Source organism: Nesoenas mayeri (assembly GCF_963082525.1).
Source record: "Nesoenas mayeri genome assembly, chromosome: 2".
NCBI classification, from domain to species: Eukaryota; Metazoa; Chordata; class Aves; order Columbiformes; family Columbidae; genus Nesoenas; species Nesoenas mayeri.
In genome coordinates, this window is record NC_137543.1 from 5,836,648 (window position 1) to 5,848,914 (window position 12,267).

At 43.5% G+C, this 12,267-nt stretch overlaps 1 protein-coding gene across 27 annotated transcripts in view; it reads left to right on the forward strand.

Moving 5' to 3' along the window:
* Positions 1-12,267, forward strand: part of PTK2 (protein tyrosine kinase 2) — a gene marked incomplete at both ends in the record, with an annotated part of 129,689 nt that overhangs the window by 69,105 nt on the left and 48,317 nt on the right. For 10 of the 27 annotated variants that reach the window (XM_080339663.1, XM_080339662.1, XM_080339655.1 and 7 more), the window contains 2 exons: positions 51-103; positions 10,996-11,013. In XM_080339663.1, coding sequence (XP_080195789.1) covers positions 51-103; positions 10,996-11,013 — 71 coding nt within the window. Of the gene's footprint in view, positions 1-27; positions 104-9,873; positions 9,958-10,995; positions 11,014-12,267 lie in introns of all 27 variants that reach the window. The other 17 variants (XM_080339658.1, XM_080339657.1, XM_080339667.1 and 14 more) reach the window with 3 other exon arrangements.

The following is a 12,267-nucleotide window of genomic DNA, read 5'->3' on the forward strand; positions in this document are numbered from 1 at the left end:
CGCCCGTGAAGAATGTTCAGCATTCAGCGATTCCAACCTCTCTTTTCCAGGCTGGCCAACAATGAGAAGCAAGGAGTGAGGTCCCACACGGTCTCGGTGTCAGGTAAAACTCGTTATTTATTAAGACAATTATTGCGTCTATCCTATGTAGCATCGCTTGTGAGAGCGGCCGGATCCGGGCGGTAACACGGGAGCAAAATACTTCAGAGCTACTCATCAATATTTTCACTTACTTTTACAATGCAATAAAATATCTCGGGCTAGAACTTGGATTACCTGAGTACGTGTTAATTACGAAGGAGCAGCTTTGAAAAGCGAAAATAGGCAATTAAATATTAATCGTTGCTCTGCAGAAAGAAGAGACTTAATTGCTGGTTTTTGTAGCTGCTGTTTAGATCAAAGCATTTAATTTTTGCTGTTGAAAATCGCAGGTTAATTGAAGGATGAGCATGTGAGATAATACATGTTGTTTCTGTGGCTTTATAGGCTTCTAAGATTTCTATGAGTTACTTAGTGCCTTAGTAGAACACACATTTCTAATTCCTTCTGTATGATATTTATTAAGGAGATTTTCAGTGCAAAAGTGTGTTAATGTTGTGATGTGCTCCTATGGATTTCTAGTATTTGTCCCCAAACTTCAATATTGTGACCCAATGAAGTGTCCATAGCCCCACTTCAACATTTATGCATCTGCTTAGTGACGCATACACCAAAAAATGCCAGATTTCTTATAAAAAGGAGGAAAGCTATGCAGAAGTTCAATGGATTTCCTTTTCAGATCCCTTTCCCCATCCCATATCTCTTATCAAAGATGTTTGAGTTTTACCCCTTGGTATAGGAAGCCCAATGGACCTTGTGCAAGCAAATAGATGAGAGGATCTGGAATGAAAAGGTGTCTCAAGCTGCAGAGTGTAAATGGAGCTTCATCGGTTACTGTTACCTCTCAAATTACAGCTCTTGTGCCTCCGGTACCTGTCAAACAAGCGTGGGGGATGAGGTAGATAAGCTTAAAGCGTGGTCAGCATGTTCTCTTGGTTCTTACTTATGTATCTGCTGCTTGATGCATTATATCCGATGCATTATATTTGTGCCTCAGAGTGCAAACCCTTTTTGAAAGAGTGTTTGGATATTAATGTAGGGAAGTTGGTTGTGACAACGTGTCACTCGTAAAGGCGGACGACGGGCAAATCGTTGCGCTTGATTCTTATTTTTGTACCACGTTACAAACCACCAGAAACGCTGACGTAATTATTGTTTGTTCTTAAGGGTTGTTCTTTTTAATAAGAACACTGACAGACTTTTGTGTGTTTGGTGATTTGGGTCTTTTTGCCCCTGAATCATTTGAAATACACCGAGCGTGGCGTGCATGTCAGTATATTCAATTTTAAGCCATAGACAGGTTGTGGAGATGACGTTGAGTGATACAGGTTCTTCCTTGGGAGTTCCTTTCTATAAGAATCTTTGAGTCCCCAGAGGAATCCGCTTGTTATAAATGAAGTAACACTTCATGTAGACGTGGAAAATTGTCACTCCTGTTGTCACAAATAACTGATGGAACAACGGAGGCAACAGATGTACATGATGTTGAGTTAACCCACGAGTTCCAGGTCAGCAGAGCTGACAGCATCCAGCGCAGAGCACAATAAGAGCTTTTCTCTGGTGACATTTAAATGACGTAGAGCTAAGGGTTTCGAATACGACACGTTTTTATAACTTAGCTGGAACATCCTTCATGCCTTTGATAGGTTAAATCATGATTTAACTTTGCTGTTTGTTTTCAGCGAGATTGCCCCCCTTTGTTTAGACCTCTCCTCATCCTAAATAGCAGAAATTGGGGACATTTGGTAGGTGAGTTAAGCCGGCAGATGTATTAATTCCCTTAATTTTAAAGGAAAATTTGACAGTGAGTTCTCCACCAGTTAAGAACTGGCTGGAAGGCCGAGCCCAGAGAGTGCTGGTGAATGGGGCTGCACATAGCCAGTGGTGTCCCCCAGGGGCAGTGTTGGGTCCAGTCCTGTTTAACGTCTTTATTGATGATTTAGATGAGGGGATTGAGACCATCATCAGCAAATTTGCTGATGACACCAAGTTGGGAGGGAGTGTCGACCTATGGGAAGGCAGGAGGGCTCTGCAGAGGGATCTGGATAGAGTGGAAAAATGGGCTAATTCCAATGGGATGAAGTTCAACAAGGCCAAGTGCCAGGTGCTGCACTTTGGCCACAACAACCCCCTGCAGCGCTCCAGGCTGGGCACAGAGTGGCTGGAGAGCAGCCAGGCAGAAAGGGACCTGGGGGGACTAATGGACAGGAAGCTCAACATGAGCCACCAACGTGCCCAGGTGGCCAAGAAGGCCAGTGGTGTCCTGTCCTGTATCCAAACCAGCGTGGTCAGCAGGACAAGGGCAGTGATCCTTCCCCTGTGCTCTGCATTGGGGAGGCCACACCTGGAGTATTGTGTTCAGTTCTGGGCCCCTCAGCTCAGGAAAGAGATTGAAGTGCTGGAGCGGGTCCAGAGAAGAGCAACAAGAGTGGGGAAGGGACTTGAGCACAAGCCCTATGGGGAGAGGCTGAGGGAGCTGGGCTTGTTTAGTCTGGAGAAGAGGAGGCTTAGAGGTGAGCTCAGCACTCTCTAGAACTACCTGAAGGGCAGTTGTAGCCAGGTGGGGATTGGTCTCTTCTCCCAGGCATCAGCAATAGGACAAGGGGCCATGGGCTTCAACTCTGCCAGGGGAAATTGAGGCTGGAGATTAGAAAGCAATTCTTTGCAGAGACAGTGGTCAGGCATTGGAATGGCTGCCCAGGGAGGTGCTGGACTCACCGTCCCTGGAGGTTTTTAAGCTGAGATTGGCCATGGCACTTAGTGCCATGATCTAGTCAATGGGCTGGAGTTGGACCAAGGGTTGGACTGGATGATCTCTGAGGTCTTTTCCAACCCAATCGATTCTGTGATTCTGTGATTTGGGGAATCATAGAGTGTCCTGAGCTGGAAGGGACCCTCAAGGATCATAAAGTCCAGCTCCTGTCCCTGCACAGGACAGAACCCCACAATTCACAGAGAAATCAGCACTAGCAAAAAACCCCTGTGGAACAAGATTTCATAGTCTAGAAGTTCAGGTATTTGAAGTTTTGTAGGTTTAAAAATGAGCCTGTTAATGAAAGACGCCTTGTCCTTCTTTTTGATATATTAACATACCTCGAAATATTTCTGGTCTAGTGAAACGCGAACTTGTTCTTTCCAAGTGTTTCAATATTCCAAAGCACACAAAGACAAAAGAGTTTTTAAATACCTTTTTTTTTGCTCTAAATAAAGACCTTTTGTAATGAGTTAAGGGTGAGGTTGGTTCCGGACTGGCAGCCAAGAAGTGCTTTCTTATGGCTCTGTGTTACTGAACCAGGTTTCACCACACACCTCTTACTGCATCCTTGCTTGCCAGATTTCCCCCTTTTTTCAAGCGTAATAATAATTTTATCCCTCACATTTTACACGTGTGCAGGATTATAAACAAATATCGATAAGTAGCCCAATTAAATGAGGTGGAGGAACTTATTCTGGCCAGCAGTTTGTTTGGAAATAGCAAACATCATCCTTAGTAAGGTGATGCACATATTTCCTGATACGCATATTTCCAAAAATAATCTTTCACTTAGTCAATTAGATATTATAAAAAGTTGACATGAAATCAATAAAGCCTTAGTTTGCTTGCTCCCTTTTTACAGAAATTCGGCCTGACACAGAGTTCTTTGGTTTCTCCTGTCCCATCCTCGCTTATATAAATACGACCAGGAAGAATAAATATGCTTTTGCTTCCCTTGGCTGATTCCTGGGCCTCCTTTGCACTGGAAAATTCTGTGGATGTGATTTTTTTCATCATAGCTCAAACATTTATTTACATGTAGTGCTACAGAATATGTCACTTCAAGCCCACTCGCATTGGCGAGTATTGAACAAGAATGATGTTGAAGAAGTCTTGGCAGTGTTGGGTTAATGGTTGGACTTGGTGATCTTGAGGGTCTTTTCCAATCTCAATGATTCTATGATTCACAGTATCACAGTATCACAGTATGTTTGGGATTGGAAGGGGACCTCAAAAGATCATCTAGTCCAATCCCCCTGCTGGAGCAGGAACGCCTAGGTGAGGTTGCACAGGAACATGTCCAGGTGGGTCTTGAATGTCTCCAGAGAAGGAGACTCCACAACCTCCCTGGGCAGCCTATTCCAGTGTCTGTCACCCTTACTGAGAAGAAGTTTTTTCTCAAATTTAAGTGGAACCTCTTGTGTTCCAGCTTGATCCCATTGCCCCTTGTCCTATCATTGTTTGCCAACGAGAAGAGCCTGGCTCCATCCTCATGGCACTCCATCTAAGCAGTCGCTCTTGGCATTTGGATATGCAGGTACTGCTGAATAAAATAAGGTGTTTGTGGGGTGGGAGTAGCTGGGAATGTGGCAGTGAGGAGGAAGACAAGTGGTTCTGGAGGAGCCAGAACAGGACTTGGGCCTGAAGGGAGTTTTTAGGGCCTGTCACAGGGTTGGTCTTGGTTCAAAGTGGGTGCTGGTTTTGTAGCTTGAGTATGTGCTTATTTAGAGAAGGAAATTAAAAGGTCTTCAAATTGTTGTTTCATGTAAGGAAGGCTGTTCAGGCCATAGAATCATGGAATAGTTTGGGTTGGAAGGGACCTTCAAAGCTCACCCAGTGCCACCTCTGCCATGAGCAGGGACATCTTCACCAGCTCAGGTTGCTCAGAGCCCCGTCCAGCCTGGCCTGGGATGTCTCCAGGGATGGTTCATCCACCACCTCTCTGGGCAACCTGGGCCAGTGTTTCACCACCCTCAGTGTCAAAAATTTCTTCCTCATGTCCAGCCTCAATCTCCCTCCTTTAGTTTAAAACCATCCCCCTTGTCCTATCACAACAGGCTCTGCTAAAAAGTCTGTCCCCATCTTTCTTACAGGCCCCTTTTGAGCGCTGAAAGGCCACAATAAGGTCTCCCCAGAGCTTTCCCTTCTCCAAGCTCAACAACCCCCACTCTTAAGTATTATTACCCAAGGACACACACTTTTAGTAGCAAAACGGGTATCAGCAATAGGACAAGGGGCCATGGGCTTCAACTCTGCCAGGGGAAATTGAGGCTGGCTATTAGAAAGCAATTCTGTGCAGAGAGAGTGGTCAGGCATTGGAATGGCTGCCCAGGGAGGTGCTGGACTCACCGTTCCCTGGAGGTTTTTCGACTGAGATTGGCCATGGCACTTAGTGCCATGATCTAGTCAATGGGCTGGAGTTGGACCAAGGGTTGGACTGGATGATCTCTGAGGTCTTTTCCAACCCAATTGATTCTGTGATTCTGTGAATAACATGCACTGCAAAAGAGAAATCGGGTTTCTTGGAGAGAGCTTTCTTGTAGGAGCTGAAGAATTTGAGCATCCTGAAAGAGGGGCTGCTCAGCAAGTTCACAGAATCACAGAATTGTCTGGGTTGGAAAAGACCTCAGAGATCATCCAGTCCAACCCTTGGTCCAACTCCAGCCCATTGACTAGATCATGGCACTAAGTGCCATGGCCAATCTCAGCTTAAAAACCTCCAGGGACGGTGAGTTTTCTCATTCTGCCTTAGAACCACAGATGTATAGTATAATATCATAAATCACATATATGGTGAACTTCTTATCATGACAGTGAAGTGGCATGAGAGTTCTCTAAGCTGCTACTTACGAGCAGATCCTGAGTTGGATGTAGTTGCCAATTTAGTCATACCGTATAGCTGAAATTTCTTTTTGAATGAAAAAATTGCTCTTGAAGGAGATGAACGTGATTTAAGTGGTATAGTTGATCTGTGAAAGAGACTCCTAGTGGGTTACCTAGAAAATACTGATATATAGCAGGAGCCAAGTGTCAAATCACAACAAAGGGGAGAGAAAAAAATAATACATATATTAAGCTGATTTCAGTATTACAATTCTTAGAGATTTTCTTAATAAAGGAGATGTTCACAGAATCCCAGAATGTCAGGGGTTGGAAGGGCCCTGGAAAGCTCATCCAGTGCAATCCCCCCATGGAGCAGGAACACCCAGATGAGGTTACACAGGAAGGTGTCCAGGCGGGTTGGAATGTCTGCACAGAAGGAGACTCCACAACCTCCCTGGGCAGCCTGGGCCAGGCTCTGCCACCCTCACCAGGAACAAGTTTCTTCTCATATTTAAGTGGAACCTTTTGTGTTCCAGTTTGTACCCATTACACTTTGTCCTACTATTGGTTGTCACCGAGAAGAGCCTGGCTCCATCCTCCTGACACTCACCCTTTATATATCTGTAACCATGAATGAGGTCACCCCTCAGTGTCCTCTTGTCCAGCTCCAGAGCCCCAGCTCCCTCAGCCTTTCCTCACACGGGAGATGCTCCACTCCCTTCAGCATCTTTGTTGCCCTGCGCTGGACTCTCTGCAGCAGTTCCCTGTCCTGCTGGAACTGAGGGGCCACAACTGGACACAAGATTCCAGGTGTGGTCTCCCCAGGGCAGAGCAGAGGGGCAGGAGAACCTCTCTGACCTACTGACCACCCCCTTCTCATCCACCCCAGGTACCATTGGCTTCCTGGCCACAAGGGCCCAGTGCTGGCTCATGGTCACCCTGCTGTCCCCAGGACCCCCAGGTCCCTTTCCCCTACACTGCTCTCTAGTAGCTCATTCCCCAACTTACACTGGAACCTGGGGTTGTTCTGCCCAGATTCAAGACTCTACACTTGCCCTTGTTCTATTTCATTCAATGTTTCCCCCCCAGCTCTCCATCCTGTCCAGGTCTCTGATGGCAGCACAGCCTCTGCCGTGTCAGCCACTCCTCCCAGCTTGGTGTCACCAGCAAACTTGCTGACAGTCACTCTGTTCCCTCGTCCAAATCATTGATGAATATATTGTATAATATAAGCCCCAAAGAACTTGAAGGTTCGAGTGAATGATGTGGGCTGATCACAAGCAAAGCTGTGAGCAAGGGTGGAAAGACAAATACGACTTCATTGAACCTCTTGTGCTTGCAAAGCACAGTGTGTGCTCTGTTCTGTGGTTCCTCAGCTCCACACGAAGCTCTGCCCCATGCTCAGCTCTTTCTGAAAGAGTTTCTTGTGCAGAACTAGTTCCATTCGAATTGGTAAGCGATAAAAAAGCTGCTCTTTGCTTCAGGTTGTAAAGCTGGGATTTATTTTCCATCTTCATTTGATCAAGTCAGCCCAGAAATTGTAAGTAAACTTTTAAGATGAAAAATTGTGTTTTGAGTGCTTAGGACTGTGTCTGCTGGCTCCATTCTATCATACTGTGCATCATATACTTACACCTTCTGAAAATACTAACAATCTTAGCATAAATGACATGCAAATTATTACGTAATTAGAAGAATATAAAGGCTCTTTACAGCCGTAGCTCTGCCATAGGGTCACAGGACGGGGAGACATTCAAGCCTAAGGTTTTACTGCATATTAGTTTTACAAACCTTGAGTCTTTAGCCTCCACGTTCATGAAGGGAGTTACTACTTAACTCACCCAGCTCTTCTGCTGGTTAACAAGATAACATAGTTTAAATACCCTTAATGCTAATAAATTACAGTATTTGAGATTCCCATCGCAGTTAATACACTGGTGGTGGTTTGGTTTTGTATTTTCAACTGACTAAAATGCTTTTATTCATGCACAGGAAGATGGAATGAACTGTGCTGACAGTCTGAACAGATTTCCTTCAAATCAGTGTCCAGAAGTTACCGCATTGATTTTATCAATCTGTGCTGTTGGGTAAAGAGTTCTTACCCTTCTACACTCCTCCTTTGCCATCTATTATTTGGATTTGAGCAAATGCTTTTGCTCTGCTAATAATACCGCTAATAATATACTCATTTAACTTCAAAAGCTTGAAAACAATTAAATGTATTTCTACAGAGTTTTCCAACAGTTTTTTCTCAGACTGGTTCAGGAATATACGATTGAAATGGAATGGGACATTAGGAGTTTCAGCCTCCCAGTGTTGGTGATCTACTCATATGTTCCTAACAAGATGCTCCAGTAGTAACTGGTCACATCATTTCTAACACAGTCTGGTGTATAACGCTTGATTTTTTTAAACAATAAATTCAGTGAATACTTAGTATTGAGAATAGGAACCAAATACAAAAGAAGCCCAGTGCAGTTTTCAGCTGCATTTCTTTTTTGAGCATTTAAGTAGACACTAATAGAAGCCAGTTCGGAATGGTGTAAATTCTTCGATGTAGTATTAATTTCCAACAGGTGCTCTCAAACCTCCTGAGAAAGTGTTGGAACTAATTAGTTTTGTTGCTTTTTTGCTTGTTTTTTTAAATTAGAATCAACTCTTTACCTAAATAAACTTCCTTTTATAGCTAAAGATGTGGTGAGTTTAAGAAGACGCGTTGGACCGAGTGTCACGGGGACACATATACAATGAATTTAAACCTTTGTCATCTTGCTGTGCCATTCCTATGGAATAGATCAGTCAGGTTGCAGCTTCTGCTGCCAATGGGAGAGTCGAGCAGCATTTCCAGCTTCAATTGGGTTTGTAGCCCGAGCAGACGGGTCAAGACGTCTCTTCCCTTTCCCATCGCTCGCATTGCGCCCGGTGACTCTACCCCTGTTCTTCTGTTTCAGTCTCCAGGGTCGGATTCCTCGATTCTCATTTCCTTTTCATCGATCTCTTAAAATAGCTGTAGTAGTTCTTTCTTTCATGCTATATCTGGAGCTATTTATGGGTGTTGTCTCAGGTGTGTGTTAGAATGATGGCGCTGAAGATTGTGCTGATGCACTCACTTATTCAATAATTTCCCCTTCTCCTTGCACCTCTTTTATATTTTAGCACCGAATCTGATGAACGCTCCATCATTTTTAATGACGTGCAAATTTTCACAATTGATGAACAATTTTTGTTCGGGTTTTTTTTAGTTGCCCCACAGGTAATTGTTTAGGACACAACGATGAATCTCACCTCCTTGTTTTATCTTGGAATTAAAATTGCCACCTTGCCAAGCACATGTGGTACATGGGAGAGCATCACCCTTTTAGTCGCTCGGCTTTTTGAAGCTCTTCTCGCATTTCTTTAGATAGAGGAGAGAGGGAGAAGAAGAAAGAGAGGAGCAAAGAGATAACGAGAAATAAAAGGAACAGCCGTCCTCAGGTTCTTGATATGGCCTCATGTCCTTTCTCACCTTGCTTACTCGCTCCTGGCTGGTTGTATTTTCCCCTGCTCAAAAATCTCTCTCCTCTTGTTAATCACTTTGCTAATTAAATACAGTAGGAAAGGGGACAGTGAGAACAGTACATGGGGCATCCAGAGGTGAGGGCGAGCTGGAATATCCATTGGCTAGACAGACATAAATCTCCAGCGGCAGATTTCAGATCATCAGATACATCGGTGGTGTGTTTCGGTGGGAGGGAGAAACTGTTCTATATGAAATACTTGTTTTGTGTGAACATTCTTCTTTTGTGGGTCTAGAAAGTCAATGCTTCCACGTTGAAGTCCGCTACGTAAATCAGAATGTAGCTCTAGCACTAATGTAGCTGTAGCGCAATCTGTTTGAACTCGGATGGGCAGCTTGCACACCGGGATGGCCGCTGTTCTTTGCGCTGTGAGTGGTATCTATCGTTTGCAAACCCACACTTTTAAATAGATTCTAGTCTTACTTTTAAAAGCGAAACAACTTCAGTATAGAAAAGAATTGGAAGGGAAATACCCAATGTGCTTTAGAGTTTCAACAGCGTCCGTGTATCCGCGTGCAGAATTGCGATGTGAAGCTTTACTCTTAATGTTCGCTCGTTGTAGATGTTCTCACCGGTCTCTATTCTCGCCCAATAATGTGTTTCTGTTCTTTTCTCTCCCCTTTTCTCGCCTCTGTCAAGGAGTCAGTCACTGTCAGCACAAAGCAAAGAAAGCTAGACGCTTTCTCCCTTTCGTCTTCTGTGCCCATGAGTCGCCGCCCAAGGGTACTGCACTGCTCTTTGTCTGGGCTGCCGTATTCACCCAAAAGCTGAATAGACTAACGCAGATTTAAACTACTTTAGCCACAGGAAAACAGAGTTCCAAGAATAATTCCATGATATTCCCGCTTGCTTCCCGTCGATTTGGATTCTCATGCTGGTCCCCGTGTTGATGGGGGGATTTGTTTTTCAAGCATCGTATGCTGCGATGACAAACGTATTGATTTAATTCGGATGGGTTTTTATTCCTATGTTTCGACTTCATTCTTGGACCCCTGATCCAGCATGCTGCCCAATGAACTAGAATAGCAACAACAAGCATCAGCTGAGGTCATTTGGAATGAAATCCTGACCACAGCGATGCTTTTGGCTGCGTACGGTTCGGCGCTTGGTCCGGACCAGTTTGGCTGGAAGAATCGGAGCAATAAGTGCATTACTTGCCCAACATTAACACTCATTTTCCTTTGACTTCTAAATAACGCGTAAAGCGCATCAGCTTGTGCCATGGGTGCTGTTGGCGTGCGATGGGGACGTGCGGAACATGGTGCTCGTTTCAGTTTCAACTCGGTATAACTGCGGTATATTCCCTATAATTAACACCTACACCGTTCCATTTCTTCCTCGTGTCTTAGTGGTAGCACAGGGAGATGTTTCCTCCAAAAGGTCCAACACCAACTCAGCCCAAGTCATAAGTGTATGTGCAAAGTCAAACTGAACTGACTCACCTGGCCGTAGATCTATTTTAAATGCATTAAACTAACTAGTCCCGCTCCCAAATTTCATTTCATTGTCATTTTATGTTCGAAAGTCATTATTTCATCAATTGAGTTTCTTAGAGCGTATCTTTGTCCCTTGGGTTTTAGGTGAGAAGCCTTAAATTCTGCTACTTTTCTGCTTTCTCTTGCGTCAGGTATATAAGATAACTGCAGACTGAATACTTTTGGATTACTCATGAATTTAATAGTGTATTTTCCCCTCCCCTTCTCTGTCCCTTCTCTCTCCCCTCTGTTTTTCTCTCTCCTTGCATGCCACCTGGATCTGCAGATGAAATTAGTGGGGACGGTAATATGTTTTCTAGTCTGTGTATTACTAACGTGCAATATGCAACTCTTATATCCATACGCGCATCTCGGTCATAAATTTGCCGCAAATTGCAGTAATAAAAGCAGCCGATTAAGATTGTATTTCAAAGGCTGGGCAACTAATACTGCTAAGCTGGAATTGGAAAAGCAATTTCAAACACGCAGGGGTGCGGGATTGCATGAGGTTCCCCTGAGATTCCTGGCGCGGTGCAAAGAAGGTTTAGAGGTTGATTTTCGATTGAAATGCTTGTATCACAATCGTTATTTGAGGCGGTGGGTGAGATCGATGGATGTAACACTGAGAAATGAGTCTCCTAAGTGATGCTTTAAGGCTCGGAAGCATCAGTGTGAAAAAGGACAGACAAACATACATTGAATACACAAATTGGCTTTCAGCCACTCAAACATCTCACTTGTAAGATAGATTGCAATGTTTTCCTTCAAAACTTGGACATTTATTCCCAAATATTTACCTTTTCCAGACTTTTAAAGCCTTTTTTTACCGACGATACACTGACTTGCTGTGCTCTGCAAACAAGTTGGCTTTGGGTTGGGTTTTTTAAAGAGATTTATAGCACTTTTTGGAGAGGATTCCATTGGATGTGGGGAAAAATCAAACTGCTGCTACTTGGAGTGTGTGTGTCTTTATTCTTATAAGTCCGAGGCACTAAAAGGGCATAAAAACTATGTAAAGGGAGATGAAAAGAAGAAATAGATCATGTCTTGTGACCTTCCTCTCAGTAAAATGTAAAGGGGGTGTATAAATCCTCATCTCCTTTCTGTCCTCCAGATAGAAATCATATGAAGGTAATTCTAACTAAATTTGCTTTCTCTTCTTATACATTAAAATATCAAAAGGCGTTTTTTTTTTTCTATCATCAATTCAGAATTTGTATTTTAGACCCTACTTCACTTTTATTGGCGCTTATCAACCTGTATAAATTATGGGAGAAAAAACCTCATGGGAAGGGAGATATCAAAAGAGCTGGTTAAAACTATAGATTGGCTACTATGGATTTAATACACTGAGATTTTTTTCTTACTGTTTAGTAAATACATTCAGATTTAGTAAAGGGATTATTTTCTGAAAACTATTTGTTTGGTTAATTGCATATATTTAAATTCTTCGCAAATATGTTTAGCATTTTGGGTCCATTTTTTTCAGTGTAGACGAATAACTTGCTGGCGTCCTCAAATATTAGCTTGTAACAATCATTGATAGATATCACACTTA